Consider the following 15,481-nt stretch of genomic DNA (forward strand, 5'->3'; position numbering starts at 1 on the left):
CACTCTGGGCTGCCCGCCACCACCGGGCACCAATAGACTAGTTGTCGTAGATCGTAATTATATTAAGAGCGACCATGAACCATGAAAGCTGTTATTATTACATAACCAGAACAAGCTTGGACACGTGTCTCAATATTCAGTGAAATTAGTAAACGATTCCGACAATTGATTACCAGATCCGGAATAACTGGATGGGTGCCTACTTTAATCTTGCCAGTGAGACGAAACCCCCAGCTTGAAGGTAGTCCAGTAGTTAAACTCGTAACCTAAAAGGGGCCCATAACCACAGTGAGTTAAGCATTTCGAATTGTACCAATTGTCTACAGTAAATGAAATGTATTAAAGTTAGCATCACTGATTAAGCAAGCCCTTTTGGTTTACATTTTGTCAAAATTCCGGTTGCACGTCACTCAAACCACACTAATATAAAAATAAATAAACTACCCACTCGTTTAAAAGTCACTTAATTCACCAAGGATCTAAGTGTTATCAGCAGACGACCTAGCCGCAGCTGTCATTGTTTATGGAGTTTTATGCTGTCCTTATGCATTAATGGATGTGAACAAACACAAATACAAGCAATGATTTCTAGGTGGAAAATGTCGCTTGCGAGGAAATCTGATGCAGTTTCGCAAAAGCTGAAACGTACATTGTTTGCATGTTATTATCTGTACAAGTAGTTTCAGTTATTGTTACTTAAACTGCAAGCGAAGTAGACGCACCCGAAAGCAACCTTGAATATTGGTTATACTATCTGCTTCAGAATCACCTTCATCGTTAATCCTTAGCGTAGGGCAGACCAATTCTGACTGACGCAGCTAACGTTAACGACAAAGTCAGGGCGAAACTTCTGTTTGTACTGTTTAGAGATAAGCAAGGAGTGAATTAAGTACAGCCGGACTTCGACTACCCAAAGTAGAAGCAGCTGTTCTTCAGCCGTAGTAGTCGCATCGTATGCACCCTTTACTACATAAGGAGGTGCGGACACAGCTACGTACTCGTCTCGTTTTGACTAACTGTTGAGGCCATATATGTGCGAATAGATCATATATGCCTACACATACAGGAAGCCTTTACCCTTTATGAGGCCGCCTCGGTCGACGATTTACTCACGACCCCTATATATTCCCAATGGCTCTTTACTTGAACATCAGCTTAAGTTATACGGCAATTACAAGCAGCACTAGCTCCTATAAACTTAGGTAAATCTGTAAAAAAAAAGTGAATCAAATGAGGCGTCTAAGAGATGATCTTTCAAACGAAAAATGTAAAGATATTGTTTGTCATACATATATCCCTTGGAAACAGTATGCGAGAGGTGAAATCTATTTATTATCTTTTTTAAAAGCAGCCAGAGAAAACGTGGTCCATTCAACTGACAGCTCTCAGTATCGTAAAAACAAGGCTAGCGTTTAATACGCTAGCAAAATTATCATTATTATAAACGTAACATATTTTTATTACGGTATAAACTCTGTGGCCCTTTGTCGACTTAACAGTTGCCGACACTCAAGCTCTCTATTCATCGGGTGGCATTTCCCTTTTAAAAACAATAATATTAAAAATTATAATAATAATTACGACAACAATGTTTCACCTCTTGTTTTCTAGCCTACTATAGTATCTAAACCTTATTAATGCACTTTTGTTCATCTTTTCCTTTACAGGCAGGCACTAATCCACAAAATAACAACGGAACCATCGTCGGTAGCAATGGAGGTTGCGCCGTCGGGGTCGGGAGTTACCAGTTGTCGTACGGTGACAGTCTGGGAAACAATCCAGGCGCTGGGGATTTCAATCTGCTCGTTGGAGGCCCAGCACTTCATGGAGGGATGTCACCTTCCCCAGCAGGTGGCTCCCTTGTAGCCAATGGCACGCTCTACAACGGCGGGTCGAATGCCACCAACGCCGCGCTGATTCTACCACAGTACGCCCTTAACGACCTTTCCGGGTGAGTAATAATAATCACAAATTATTATTATTGTAAAAAAAACACTAAGTATCCGTCTGTGTCTCAGTTCTTAAGCGACAGAGAAATGTTTGCGACGATGCGCGACTACAGCAGATCCGGCAGTGTCGAAGGACTCAGCTGTTGATCAATTGTATTCAAGACAGCTAGAGGCAACACCGGAGCTCGGTTCGCAAATAGTTAAAAAATGTCTGGAAATAGTTCGCGAAGATACACGTTTGGGGCAGCAGAAGAGGAACGCAGACAAAATGGGCCTCGCCATATTGATCCGACCTGTGGATGACGTACTATTATTTTTAGTTATTATCAAGAATTTAACTTATCATGTGTAAAATTATAAATTTAAAAAGTGACGGCACAAGCAGCTTTCGATTTCGCAGACGCACGTGGCCTTGCGTTTACAATGATTTTTAAATCAAACAAACGATCAACACTTGTGCCGTTGTTTTAAACAGAGTACTCTATTTATCTTTTATTCGATGATAAAAGTCATTCATCTTGTGACTTACTTCCAGGAAACACCGACTTGTGTCATGCCTGTTTAAGTTAAATGATTTCTAGCGTGAAATATATACATATCTACATACTAATCTAAAAGAGCTGCTTCGTTGGCCTGGCTAGCGTTTCAAATCAATTATAAAATCGCCGCGTCTTTTAATAACACGAGCTCTAGAAGGAATGGAGCACTGCAGGTGGGCCTTCATTTTCGACAACGCATGTCCTGATAAAAATGTTTTGCGACTCATCAAACTCGCGTCGTTATCTCGTTAGACGCTGACTCTTAAGAATTCATCATATTTGTCGAATCAGCACTTAATGGATCAAATTCTATGTGATCAGTCAATCTGCATGGCACGGCTCTAGCGGTAGAGACCAAAAGTCACCTTCTTTCTAACCAAAAACGACGATAAACAAGAAAAGATTGAAGACGAAGAGGTCAAAATCGGAGATTGCATACGTTTGTGTGCAATATGTCAACCTCAACACTGACTTAGAGGCAATCCCGAATGCTGGTGCAGAACTAGGCTGAATCGTCGTCCACTAACCATATATGCTATGCTATGAGTTATATCTGTTGGAATGGGAAATCCTTCTTTTCGAAAGTTCGGTGACGGGCAGGGACTGGTAGTAGGAATTGTCGCCACGTTATGTGTTTGCCGTCTGCTTTCAAAGATGATACTTTGTTTTATTATTGTTGATACATGCTATGATACGTTGTGTATGGGGGTAGGGCGCGATCATCTAGCATTACCTAGCTACTATAGGTTCGATGCGAACACAGGACCAGAAATAGGTAGCAGGAGGAGTGTGAATCTTATCTAAATTGATATTTATGTTTTGAATCGAAATTGGTGACAACATCAGTACCCGTGTCGAGCATTAGTGTATTCCATCCAGTAAATTGCGGCTTTTCATTCATAAAACGCCTCCGTCCGAGCTACTGTGCCCTGAGTTGGTAAAACATGAAAGAAAAAGCTATTTTGTCAATGCAGCTCACGCCACTATTCCATGGCTTCGTACGTTTGAAATATTGTAATATATTTGTGCAATGAAGATTTGTGTGATGGAAAGGCTTCGCATATCCTCCGTCGAGTGTGTCGGCGGTGGTCGTATTCCCAACGATCGATACTCTTGGTTCCCCTTTAACACTGATTTTTAAAGAAGGCAAAAAGCTTTTAGAAAGTAAATATTGCATTGTCCAGGTGGCACGCGCTTAGGCTTCATGTCGAAGCCCTTTTTTTCCGCGAAAAAACGCCATTGTAGGCTTCCTGGTCCTGCTGACGATGGCACCCAGATGGAGCTGCGTAATCGACTTCGCTCTTCACTTGCAACTTGTTTGACCTGCAACTTACTAAGACTGCATTTGTTCACACTATTGCAACAGATGCAATTGTTCGGACTGCATAGAGTGATGGCATAGAATCCCTTCAATCAGCAGCTTACTTTTTGATGAAAACTTCTAGTGTCTCCTTGTTCTGTAAGGAGGTCTGACACTGTAGTTGGACCGAATATTTTCGTCAACTATGACACATCAAAGTAACAATTCTCAGTTAAGCTAGGGGGTCTTTTAAATATCATATGGATAACCACGGCCGTCACAAAATACGCGAAACATAATACAGTAAATCCGGTCATAAACAGATACTGATGGATGGGCACCATTTTTTACTACTGGAAATATACTTCTTATGTTAAGCCTCTGCCTAATTCAAGCTAACGTTTAGCCGTTGCATATATCTTACGGGTGAAGATTTGAAAACAGAGAGTGAATACGCTGAAACTATCAATGTTTATTGTTTTAGTTTGACGGGCGGCATTATCAGGTATCTTATGCAACGCGCATTCATCCAATTTATCTGCAAAACTTCTTGTGGCAATTCCATAATAGCGTTTTAAACCGAGTTTAGCCTGAACAGAACGACCGTCTGCAATAAACTGCTAGCGTTCTTCCAACACGTGTACCCAGCCGAGTATCCCACAAATGCTCCTGCACAGTTATCTAAAACTGTCCACCCGTATGTATTTGAGATGGCTGTACACCTACGATTGACGCTATTTCGGTAACTCATTACATTTAAATGTCTCTCCGTGCTGCACTTCGAGTCATAATTAAGTACTCGAATTATTGTAATGAGTGTGTGGCGCCACTTGAGTAGATCGATTCTAAAATACCTTCCAAATGTACAACGAGTCAACTGGCTATAACGTACACGATAAACTTGAGCTGGCAGCGCGCATCGGCCTACTATTTAACCAGATAATGAACTTACTCTAGCACCATAGTAGACAAGAGGCAATTAATACGACTTCTCTGCATATGGCCAACATGACGTATAATAGACGATGCTTTCAAATGCCGAATCAGGAATGCTCCAGAACATAGACGCAAAATCGACAGTTTTTCTAGCAAGCCACAGAAAATTATTTTCTTGAAAGCCCAGTGGGCCTGCCAGGCTGACACGCTAGCGTGACGTCTTTGCTTCTTCTCCCGAGACACCCCACTATCCTCGACGTTCCTTTATTTGTCGCTTTGTCTTTTTGGATGGCTCCGGCTTTTTCCAATGAAAGCGGAGGCTTCATCGAACCAATAAAGTGGGAAGCAGCCGTCAAGTTGGTAAGAGAGGCGGGTGTCGGCGTTACGTACGTCCGAACGAAACGTGCGAGTCATAGATTACCTGTATCCTGGAGACAACATCCAGTTATCGGAAACATAGCTTTAGCCCCGACCTCATCCACTACAGACGACATATGTTGTCGTCATCCAACTCCGTTGCCCCCAGTCACCTCGCTGACCTGGTTCTCTTCAATTCTAAACTATTATCGTCGGCAGAGCTTTCTATAGAATGGCTGACTGTTGTCAGGCCAAGCCAAGCCGAGAAGTCTCTTACCTTTCCGTTGGTCTAGTTAAGGGAAAGCCTTTCGTCCCAGAAACGTCCCTCTCCCCGTTTTCTTGACCCTCCCGGTCTAACCCGGTGTGGGAGTTGGCTATGCAGGAAATACACAAATAGTATATGCCTTAGACAAACATCCAGTAAAAAGCAAGCGTTGGTGTAAAGGTATAATCAGCGGCGGCGGCGGCGGCGGCGCCGCGCTTCACCGTTCGTATTCACATTCGTATCAGTGGTACAATGGTTTACTTTAGTGTTAACGCGTAAATAAATAACAGTGTCGCTCGAAAAAAAAGAAAATAGCAACCACTGGCCGCAGATTATTCTCCTCTCGAATGATTCAATGTACGTGTATAATACATCCATGCATTGGGTCTTTTCGTACAGAGTGAAGTTTGTATGAGCTGTAACGAGTTAGTTTGGTTCTTTAAGGGCCTTTACGAAACCTGCTTTCATTTCAAATTTACGCGCGGAAGCGTGTAAAATCAACAGTTAATAGAAATTTACGCTGACCAGAATCACGGAGTAAGCAGCAGTGAACGAAAGTTGAGCCAACCTAATACACAAATTCAGAAATAGCTAAAAGAAATTGGAGTATAACGAAACAATGTTCCGCTGCTTGCCTAACCTATCCTCTAAATATTATTACCAGGCGCGGAGTCTCGACGAAGAAGCGTAGCATAAACTGCCAATTGACTTTTCACCTCTCTATTTCTGTGAGGCAAACAACGGGTTCGACGAACACAAACACAGTTAGATATGGTTGCAGTTGCATCACTTCATTTAAAAGAAACGAACTTAACACAAGTTACAATGATAATCTTATATGGGTTATGAGAATTTCTCGGGCAAAATACTCTTGAGGTACTTGACAATATGACAAAAAGAAAACGTTTCGGAAGAAACCGTTAGATTAGATTTCTGATAATGGGCTAGCAAAAGGTAAACGTGATGCGTGTAAAACCCAAATCATTTTTATTTTTGGTTCCATTTAATGACTTGTGTCTGAACATTCACGACAAAAGGTCTCAACATTTAGCTGTTGAACAAAAAAATAGTAAGTCTAGGCCTTTTCGTGAAGACGGATCTAACGTAACCCTTTCATTCAAGGCCAGAGCTCTTTGCAAGTTTCGCTCAAAAACACAGTTCAAAAACACTAGCATATCAAATAGTTCTAGCACAAGTAGAATGGATTACCTTAATTATTTATTTCGCGTAAGTATTTTTTATTCTAACTTAAATAAAGTTAAGTCGTTTTGCAGTGAAACGTACGAGCCTATACGTATTGCTTCGTGTAGCATAGTACAAATGAATCCTGTCACACAGAATCGTACGCAGCTACGGTTCGTTTGAGACGGCTGTTGAATCTCTCTGAGATTAGTGCGCAATTATAAACTACCATATTGTGAGCGAAGCATCGCGTCTACAGGCGGAAACTATCTAGGCATATTTACTATTCGGATACGTACTAGCGCGATGGTTTTCACTATTAAATTGATTATATTTACATGGCTTAAATATGATACTGCCTTGTTACGCTAATGATGTAAAAATATTTTTCATATTAACCAAACTCCTCTTTTTCATTTGTCTTCGCAGAGCTGTTACTAGCCCCTCTGAATGCGGCACTCTTCCTCGAAACGGTACGCTACCGCTTAGTTTGAGAATCCACGCAATGGCGGTATCACCCCATACATCGGTAGGAGGAACTGTTCCGTTTCGAAGCAAGAACACGCCATCTTCTGGATCTCCTAACTCGAACGATCCTATCTCCCCTCAGAGGTAAGCTTCAGAGCATACTTCAAATCAGGTCTACCAACGTTTACAATACACATCGCCAACTTCTAGATTCCAGCAGCGACTCACGCATAAGGTAGATCAAGGTCGCATGCGCTCAAACCGAGAAATTCGTACGTGTTTATATGCATGCCATTGAAACCTATATTTCGCTACAAATTTGATGAATCCTAAGTTACATTAGCACCTTGTTATACCTGTATGTGTAGAGACGATCTAGTTCCTGCTTTTTCATTTTATTCCCCTTAAAGAGAAGCCTAGCTTTATGATTGTACCTCTTCTATACGTTTGTTCGATAACTGTTCTTTTCATATTACAGATACATCACGGCAACGCAAAATGGTCATACAGTGGTAGGTCAAGGTTTCAAAAATGGTCAGCTTGCTACACACGTATGAGATTAGTTGGACGTTGTCCAGCGCACAAAATGCCTGAGGGGTCCTGAAAATATAACTCGCGCTGTATGAAGGCTGAGCAAGCGCGCAGTAACAAAGTGAGCAAAAACGACAGATGTAGATAAAAAAAAATCGCAAACAATGCAGATAGTAGGAACAAACGAGTCCGGAAAATGGAATAATAAGGAAAACCTGGACTGAGTGGCGGATTTGTGGATTTTTGTGGACACAAAAGAGAGCAACGAAGGTAATAACAACAAGAATAGGAAGAAAAAAGAGAAACCAAAAAAGCAAACGATTTTCTGCTGAGCACATGATAGGATAATGGTGTGAACAAATTGAAAGTCAGGTAAGTGAGCGAGCTCTCAATCGGTGCAAGCGAATGAATGATTGTATCATAACTTGTCCCCTGGCTATCTGTGCTACTGGTTAAATAAACAAACGCAGCAATAGTAAGTAGTAGGGCAGGGCAACAGGAAAACGAGGTAATCTCTCTGTCAGCATTGGGGGTTATATTCAGAAGCAGAATATCTGGGAAGAGGTATTCGCGCTGGCGGCTAATCGGCGCACCGATGGAAGCGGCTGCGTCCGAGGATGAGGGTCAACGAAAACGACAGCTCGATCAATGCAGAGTTTGTTTATATGGGAAAGTGTTGCCGGTAACCGACCGTGAGCGAATACACGAGAGCTACCTCCTAATGAGCAGTCAATTTAACATAATATAAAGAAATGACGACAAAGCAAAGCCAATCGCAACAGCCGATGCTGTTGCAACAACAGTTCTATTAGCTATGACAATGTTTGCTGCTACATCCTTCTGTAGAACCCATTCTACATGAAAGTGAATGTGTGAAGATCGCAGCTTCCGCCCCATCTCGTTGGGCTCAATTGATATTGATAACAATAAGAATTATCATTACTATTGATAGAATTACAATTATTGCGTTCCATAATTATTCTAACTGGACCGCTTGCGCAGCTACACAACCAGCAGCATTAGTTAGGGGTAGACAAACGCAAAGGCAGTAACAAAGGAAGCGAGGCAACACTAGAAGAACTTCAATACATTGTGTGAATACGTCAATGGCTTTGTGATTAAATGGAGGTAGTTATGAATCGTCCAGCGACCCCATAACAACCACATGCATGATAAAGCGACATCACTTGTCTCGACAACGAACCAACTTGCCGTGATATCAGTCTATAAACACTAATCTATCTTCACCTAATCAACTGAAGTGTGGCGGCCACTCGCAACGTACCAGCCAGTCAGAGATTTAGCAGCTACAAGATAATGGCTGGTGGTTTCTAAGTAAAGATGCAGATGCGTCCGGTGTCAACTGTATCAAACCGGTCGCCATACGTGCGCAATATACAATTGTAGTAACAGCCAACAGTCACTAACACCGGCATAATCCTAACAATCTTTAAGAAAAAGAACGCTAGGAGAGGCCTAGAGACCAGAGGGCGGACTGCTCAACTGTGTACAGATTACAATTCATTACCGCATCCTATTAGAAAAACGCGTACATAGTGCATACACAACGAAGACGCACGGCGAAATATCCACACAAATACACAAAGACAAATATAGTCAGACAGACGAACGCACAGATTATGCGAGATCCTGACGTAAATAGGAGGTAAAGAGGACTAACGAAAGACGACTTAGACAAGCCAACAGCAATACAGGCATCGACGCTATTGAAGGAGGTAGTAAAAAGGCATCATGTATTAAGCGCGATTTTTACAAAAATTTTACACCTCTACTCAAAAGTATTGGCCATAAAACATGAGAGATCGAACTAGTTAAAGAAACAAAGGTTTTTATTTATTCATCTTGTCAACGCTGACAAGATATTTTTGACAGAGATACATTTAACTGTGACTTTGGTAAACGGAACTATCGGAGGGGTGAATTGTAACTTGCGCCGCTGAAAGCGGCGCAACAACGCGTGTTTCCACAAACGTACTCAAAGTCACCCTACACTTTAGCAACAATGTCATAGGTTTTAGAATGGAATGATCCTATAATATGTCTAGACATTTTTTTATCCTGTGCTTCACGTCTTTAGAATTTCGCTCACGTTTCCACGGTGCCATAAAAATAATAACCAGCTATTTTTGTCATCTGACTATCAAATGTTGCTAATCTGAAACCGCGTCTCAGCTTTTACCAACGCGCACATCGATTCCTCATATTGTAGAATCGGGTTCCTACTAACGGATTTATGAGCATAGGCTAAAGCTCCTAACTGATGACAATAGATCTTTCGAAGAAATGTAGAAAATGTATGTACGTATCCCAACCCAGCGAAGGTTGGGAAACGAACCTAAAAAATTATAGAAAAAACCTCATTCAAGTCGACTAAGCTGTGTTTTGCGTCATAAATCATTTATTTTACTAGCCAGTGGTTCGTCAGCTATGAAATCCGAATTGCAGACGCGAAAGTCATGTGAAACGTCTTTAATATACAAGGCTAAATAAAGCATTAATAACAAGCAACGTCATAGGTAGCAAACATCAGAGGATACAGCGTAGGGCAACAGACTATTGAAAATAGCCCAAAAGATTAAAATTCGGCATGAGCACATCGCATCATAGGTAGAATATTGAGAAAAATCGATTTTAATACAAACTATACAGATCGTAATGATGAGTTCGGTTAGAAAACACGCATCGCTGACGGCTTGTAATATTACAGTAATTGAAATTTTCGGTTCTTAAGGACACATAGGAAAAGGACAAGGACAGTATTGGAAATTATACTTGTTGTTAACTGGCTGTGGTATGCTATAGTTGGCAGGCTGCACATCTTTACATGGCTGAGAGCTTCCAAGTCTTCCTATTTAAATAAGCGAAACGATACCTTTGTTCCATTTGTTATACGAAAGGATCGAGCACAACAGCAGCATATAGTTTCAGTAAAAATCACTAATAACTGAGGGCAATGCCAACCGTAAAAAATACCATAGTCTTAAAAAATCACTTTATTTATAATACGTTTCAATGCGCATTAGTGTGCATCGATGTATGGCTGTTATAATTCAAATTGTCTTTCGAAAAGCTGATCCGTTCCGTGTTTTGGAACAATTTTTAGTAATATTAGTAGCCACTGGTGTGCATCACAACAATTGTTATATAAAATAAGGAGTACAGTGTACTTCTTAACGAATTTACAATCATGCGAAGTATAATTTTCCAGTGAATTATTTACTGTGGACTATTTTACAGAACCAAGACAAAAACCGTAGCAGAAGCCGAACCTTCTTTTTTTTTTATTGGATTAGTGCAAAGATGAACGAGTGATATTACCACCCAACTATAGAAGAAAAACGATGCAAACGGAGACACACATAATTAACACACCGAAACCAGGCATGTAGGAAGATGCAGATGTGACAATATTGCTAATAACTATGATGATGATTATGGAGATCGAGGACGGCGGTGATGATTATAATGAACATGTAGCGTTGTGTATAAAATGTACATACAAGTGCGCCCCCAACTAACAAATGACGCGTTTAAGGGGGAATCGGCTTATTTTGTAAAATAAAGATTTTAATGTGTGTAATGCCTGCTCAAATATGATTTTGGTCTTTCTTCTATTATATAGTATATCAATTCAATCGGAATGTAGTGTTTCGAGCAGTTTTTTTCAAAATCTGGCAAATATGTTTTTATTAAATTTCGCATCAGTTTTTAAAAAGACGAAATTAATCAAATTTTAATGAAATAAGTCAGTGTGATAGAAATGAGACAATTGAACTGCATGCAAATAGAACCTCTTACGGACCGAATAAAGCTCCCATTGTTCACCTTGTTGTATCTGAAAGCAGAGTGTTGTTTTTCCGGGGATTCAGTAGTAACCATCCTAGCTGCAACGAGTCCGTGACACGCCAACTTTAGTACGCTGAAGAAACGGCAAACTTGCATAGATACGATAACGAACGCGTTTTGCACCGAAGTGTTTACAACCTCAAAAATTGTCCCATTGAGTTCGAGTATGTTTGACTCTACGACAAAATGCTATAGTACACACAATATCTGCGGAAAAACTTACACTTCCTCGATAGCATAAAATAATCTATATGCATGTTTTCCATTTACGCAATGTTATTTATATCAGTAAAAAAGAAAAACGCGACCAATTACTTCAAAATCTAATTCATCGTGAAAAAGATCTTCGCAAATAATGCCGTATTTACTTATTACTGGCCTTACCGACAACAACAATAAGCGCGAAGGGGGTGTAGGAAACTCCTAGACTTCACAAGCTTTATAGCTTACGTGCTGCTTAACTATTTCTTGCTTCGACGTGTTCGTTGAACCCAAGAAGATATAATTCAAAATCATCAATCAAAACTTTCATACGATTCCCTCTATTGATTATGTAACGCTATTAGAGGAATCTGATCAGACCATGGAATAAACCTTATTAACAATATGTTCGTGAGCCTCGGTTACTGCGTTAAGTTTGTCCCCGTTTATTCGCTACTATGCCCTCATGATGGAAAGAAACTGACCACGTTTCCGATGCGTATACATATACACGGAGTAGCATACCTGCCCCAATTTTGAACTGTGCTTGCTTTTGAAGCTGATTATATTTATCCAATGATCTAACTCGGTAAATGGCTATAGATGTGTAGTGGTCACATGATTATAAATAAAATACACGTCGTCTACGTATGTAACGATTTCCTCCTACACACAGAACGTATCGCTAAAACGTACTTCTTTTATCGGCTAACTGTCGATATGCTACAAAATTTGGGTAGTGACACTTGTCTGCTTGTCTCAAATCAATTTTTTATATAAATGATTTCCGGTTATGTTTGATTTTTCGCAGTGTAATTATTCTGTGTTAAAAATAAAATCAAATGTTCACAACTGTACTGTTGTGGTCCGAGCTATAGTTATGCCAACAGTGTCTCGACGGATGAGCCTTAAGGGCAAACCTAATTCAGTACCACCCATCACAAGTGAAAGCATGCAAAACGTAACACAATTCGTGTTGAATGATTGCGAGGTTTTGATTATGATGTCGCACAGTTTAGTAATCGAATACGAATTTTGGCAAGTTCGGCATGGGTCCGTTTTCACTTACGTGATCATTTTGCTAAAGCGACAATTTATTTATTTATTTTCAATAGCGATGCCATTATACGGGTTTCTAAAGAGGTACTGCACAAGTGAGGCTGAAGTCCTGGCTAGTCGCTATTGCCATGCACCCTTCATTATTACTATCACTCGTGTTTTTGGAAAATTAAGATCTCGTACCTTCACTTGCTGACTGGTTTTCGTTAAAGGCCTCTGATAAGTGCATCATCTACAGAAACACTAAACAGCAACATCGGAAAGGAAACTGCTGTCTAAGAGGAGAAATTCAAACACAAACTATTAATTGAATAGGGTAAACTTACAGCCAGTGTACCATTCTAGATGTCTGCAAGAGCGCTGCACATATTTTATTATTTATAAAAAAATTTATTATTTATAAAAATTTATAAGAAAAGGAAGGTGCTCCGAATGCTTGAAGTTTAGCAGCGAACAGGGCGCAGGTGACATTGTTCTTCAGATTTTCGAGCTTACTTAGCGGTATTGAATGAGTTTTTTTATCTTCACTGGCTGATTACCCACTGAGTCTTGTCGATTAGGCTTAACAATGGCCAGGTCTATATAAATACAACTTCATTAAAAGGTTAGAAGCGTAGCTTGTTGCCAAACCAAAACACATCTGCTGTTATAGCAAAATTTGGCCTAGGTGTTACCCTTTCTAGGGCTCCGATCTCTTTTCCTACACAAAAGAGCAAACATTTACAATTATTTTATTTAGAATAATTTAACGGGTCAAGAAAATGAAATAACAAATAGAAAACGAAACTTGCTTAGTACTTGCATCAAGTGTTTATCCGAGCTAAGCCCTCGCAATATTGGTGAAAACAGTGGCCTTTGGCCAAGTAGGGATTTATTACTGGTACAATCGCTTTAAGAATGAAAATTAAGAGGTCGAAAACTCCGAAAGAAGTGAGTAGACCTTAGGACCTTACGTAAGAGCGAATTGTTGTGATCACGCGAGTGTTTGAGTAACCCGGAGTATGGGCAGCACTACATGATAACTCAGTACGGATTTCCAGAAATACTTGACCTACAGAAAAAACTAAAAATGAAAGCGGAAAATGCGTTCTGCATGAACTAAGCTCAGGACAGTCGGAAAATAAGGCATTAGGTGCCGAGCTTTTAGCTCATTGCTTGCCGCACTAAATCAAGTATAAAGTCTAAAGGTAGACATTGACACATAACAGCTTGCCCTGCAGTGATTAAAAATAATAACCACTGTGCTTTTAGGATAAGATAATGAAACTCTCGGAGCACGAATTAATATTTTTTTTTGATTATTTGAAATGTTTGTGGATTGATCTCGCTGTATTGCTTTTCTGCAAGTCTAAACCAAAGAGTCGCAGTGATTATGATTCTAGATGGGACCTTCTAAAAATAGATTTCAGATGCACATTGAACAAGGTTAGATAAAGTGTTGTTATACATTGGTGTAAAGAATCTAGTTTAGAATTAACTTCCATAACTGATTACGACCATTAGTTATGTCCGTATGGAACCTTTCTTTGCACCTGAATTCTAGAGTTCGAAGTCGCTTTGGGCACGGATGCCGCCAGGTCCGTAGTTTAGCATATGAAGCAGCCAATCTTCAAACGTGTGTGTCTTTAGCATGACGCTTAATATACAAATATCTAGAACGATATAGAAATATCGATGCATATGCAATTTAAGTTATATGACTGATTAAAATTCATCTGCGTTGGTGAAACAACCGCTTATGCAATAGGGCATACTATTAAAAAACATCCTATGATATTTCTCCACTATGCATCTAAAACTGACCAACTTAAAAACCTGCTTATGCTTTTTTGTATTAGCACGCTTAATTAAGTAACGATGGGGCTTTAGCAATTGAGTTAATCGTTAAGCGCACCTCACCGGCCATACGACACTGACGTACGTGCTCTGTTAAATCTGTAAAACTTTAAGTAGCAGAGATATGGGTTAGCGACTAGATAAGGCTATTTATTCGCTAACGCTAAATAATGATTCTATAAAAACGTATTCAGTTGATGAAAGGGGTATCACTAAGCAAAGGGATCAGTTAGAAGGAAAGGTTTGCTGAAGTGTAATATATTCTTGATTAGCATCGAATTGAACATTTATTACTAAACTTTATCGCGCTTTATGTTTGAATTTTTTCGATAACGAATAAGTAAAACAAAATAAGAGTAACGAAAATTTGAATTAAAAATGGTAAGCTATTGGTAGCTTTCTAAGTTTACTACTATTATGATTATTATATATTATATTAATATATCATATATTATTATACAATATATGATTCTGAACTTGATTCAAGCTATCTTTTCCGCTTCCCTTTAAAATAAAGGTAGAGCATTCTGTTTAATATTGCTATACTTACCCTATAAACCAAGATTAGGATTTTCAAGCATTCCCAAAGTATCCTTTAACTGTTCTCGCAATCTATAAATGTTCTTTTTGCTCTGTTAGTATCTGGCTGGTAAGGTGCAGATGACTCATGGGAAATCGTTATAGTTTGGTAAAGACCTCAAGCAGCTTACTACTGGTATTGACTATGATAGAAATATATGGCCCGGCATCGTCTGTGTAAAATCTGTTTGTATAACCTAGTGGTTTTTGCTAAATGTGAACTAATATGAACTAGAGTTTTTCGAGAACGATACATGCGTTTGACCCAACCAAAAGTATCTATAATATCTTTAATATCATTACGGATAGTTAGCCACTAATCATAGCGTCTTTCTAATTTTTACATTTTATCAGAATCATGATACTAAGTTCTTCAAGTTCAAAATAACTTTGTATATATAGATGAATATAT

General features: G+C 39.6%; 1 protein-coding gene across 9 annotated transcripts in view; it reads left to right on the top strand.

The window, feature by feature from the left end:
* Nucleotides 1-11,142, top strand: part of LOC111255269 (irregular chiasm C-roughest protein-like) — a 165,251-nt gene extending 154,109 nt beyond the window's left edge. For all 9 annotated transcript variants that reach the window (XM_086985772.1, XM_022817033.2, XM_022817035.2 and 6 more), the window contains 3 exons: nt 1,668-1,951; nt 6,958-7,140; nt 7,475-11,142. In XM_086985772.1, the coding sequence (XP_086841898.1) occupies nt 1,668-1,951; nt 6,958-7,140; nt 7,475-7,553 (546 nt within the window). In that variant the 3' untranslated portion in view covers nt 7,554-11,142. The remainder of the gene's footprint in view (nt 1-1,667; nt 1,952-6,957; nt 7,141-7,474) is intronic.
* The last annotated feature ends 4,339 nt before the right edge of the window (nt 11,143-15,481 follow it).

Source organism: Varroa destructor, unplaced genomic scaffold (assembly GCF_002443255.2).
Source record: "Varroa destructor unplaced genomic scaffold, Vdes_3.0 BEIS01000001.1, whole genome shotgun sequence".
In the NCBI taxonomy this organism is placed as follows: Eukaryota; Metazoa; Arthropoda; class Arachnida; order Mesostigmata; family Varroidae; genus Varroa; species Varroa destructor.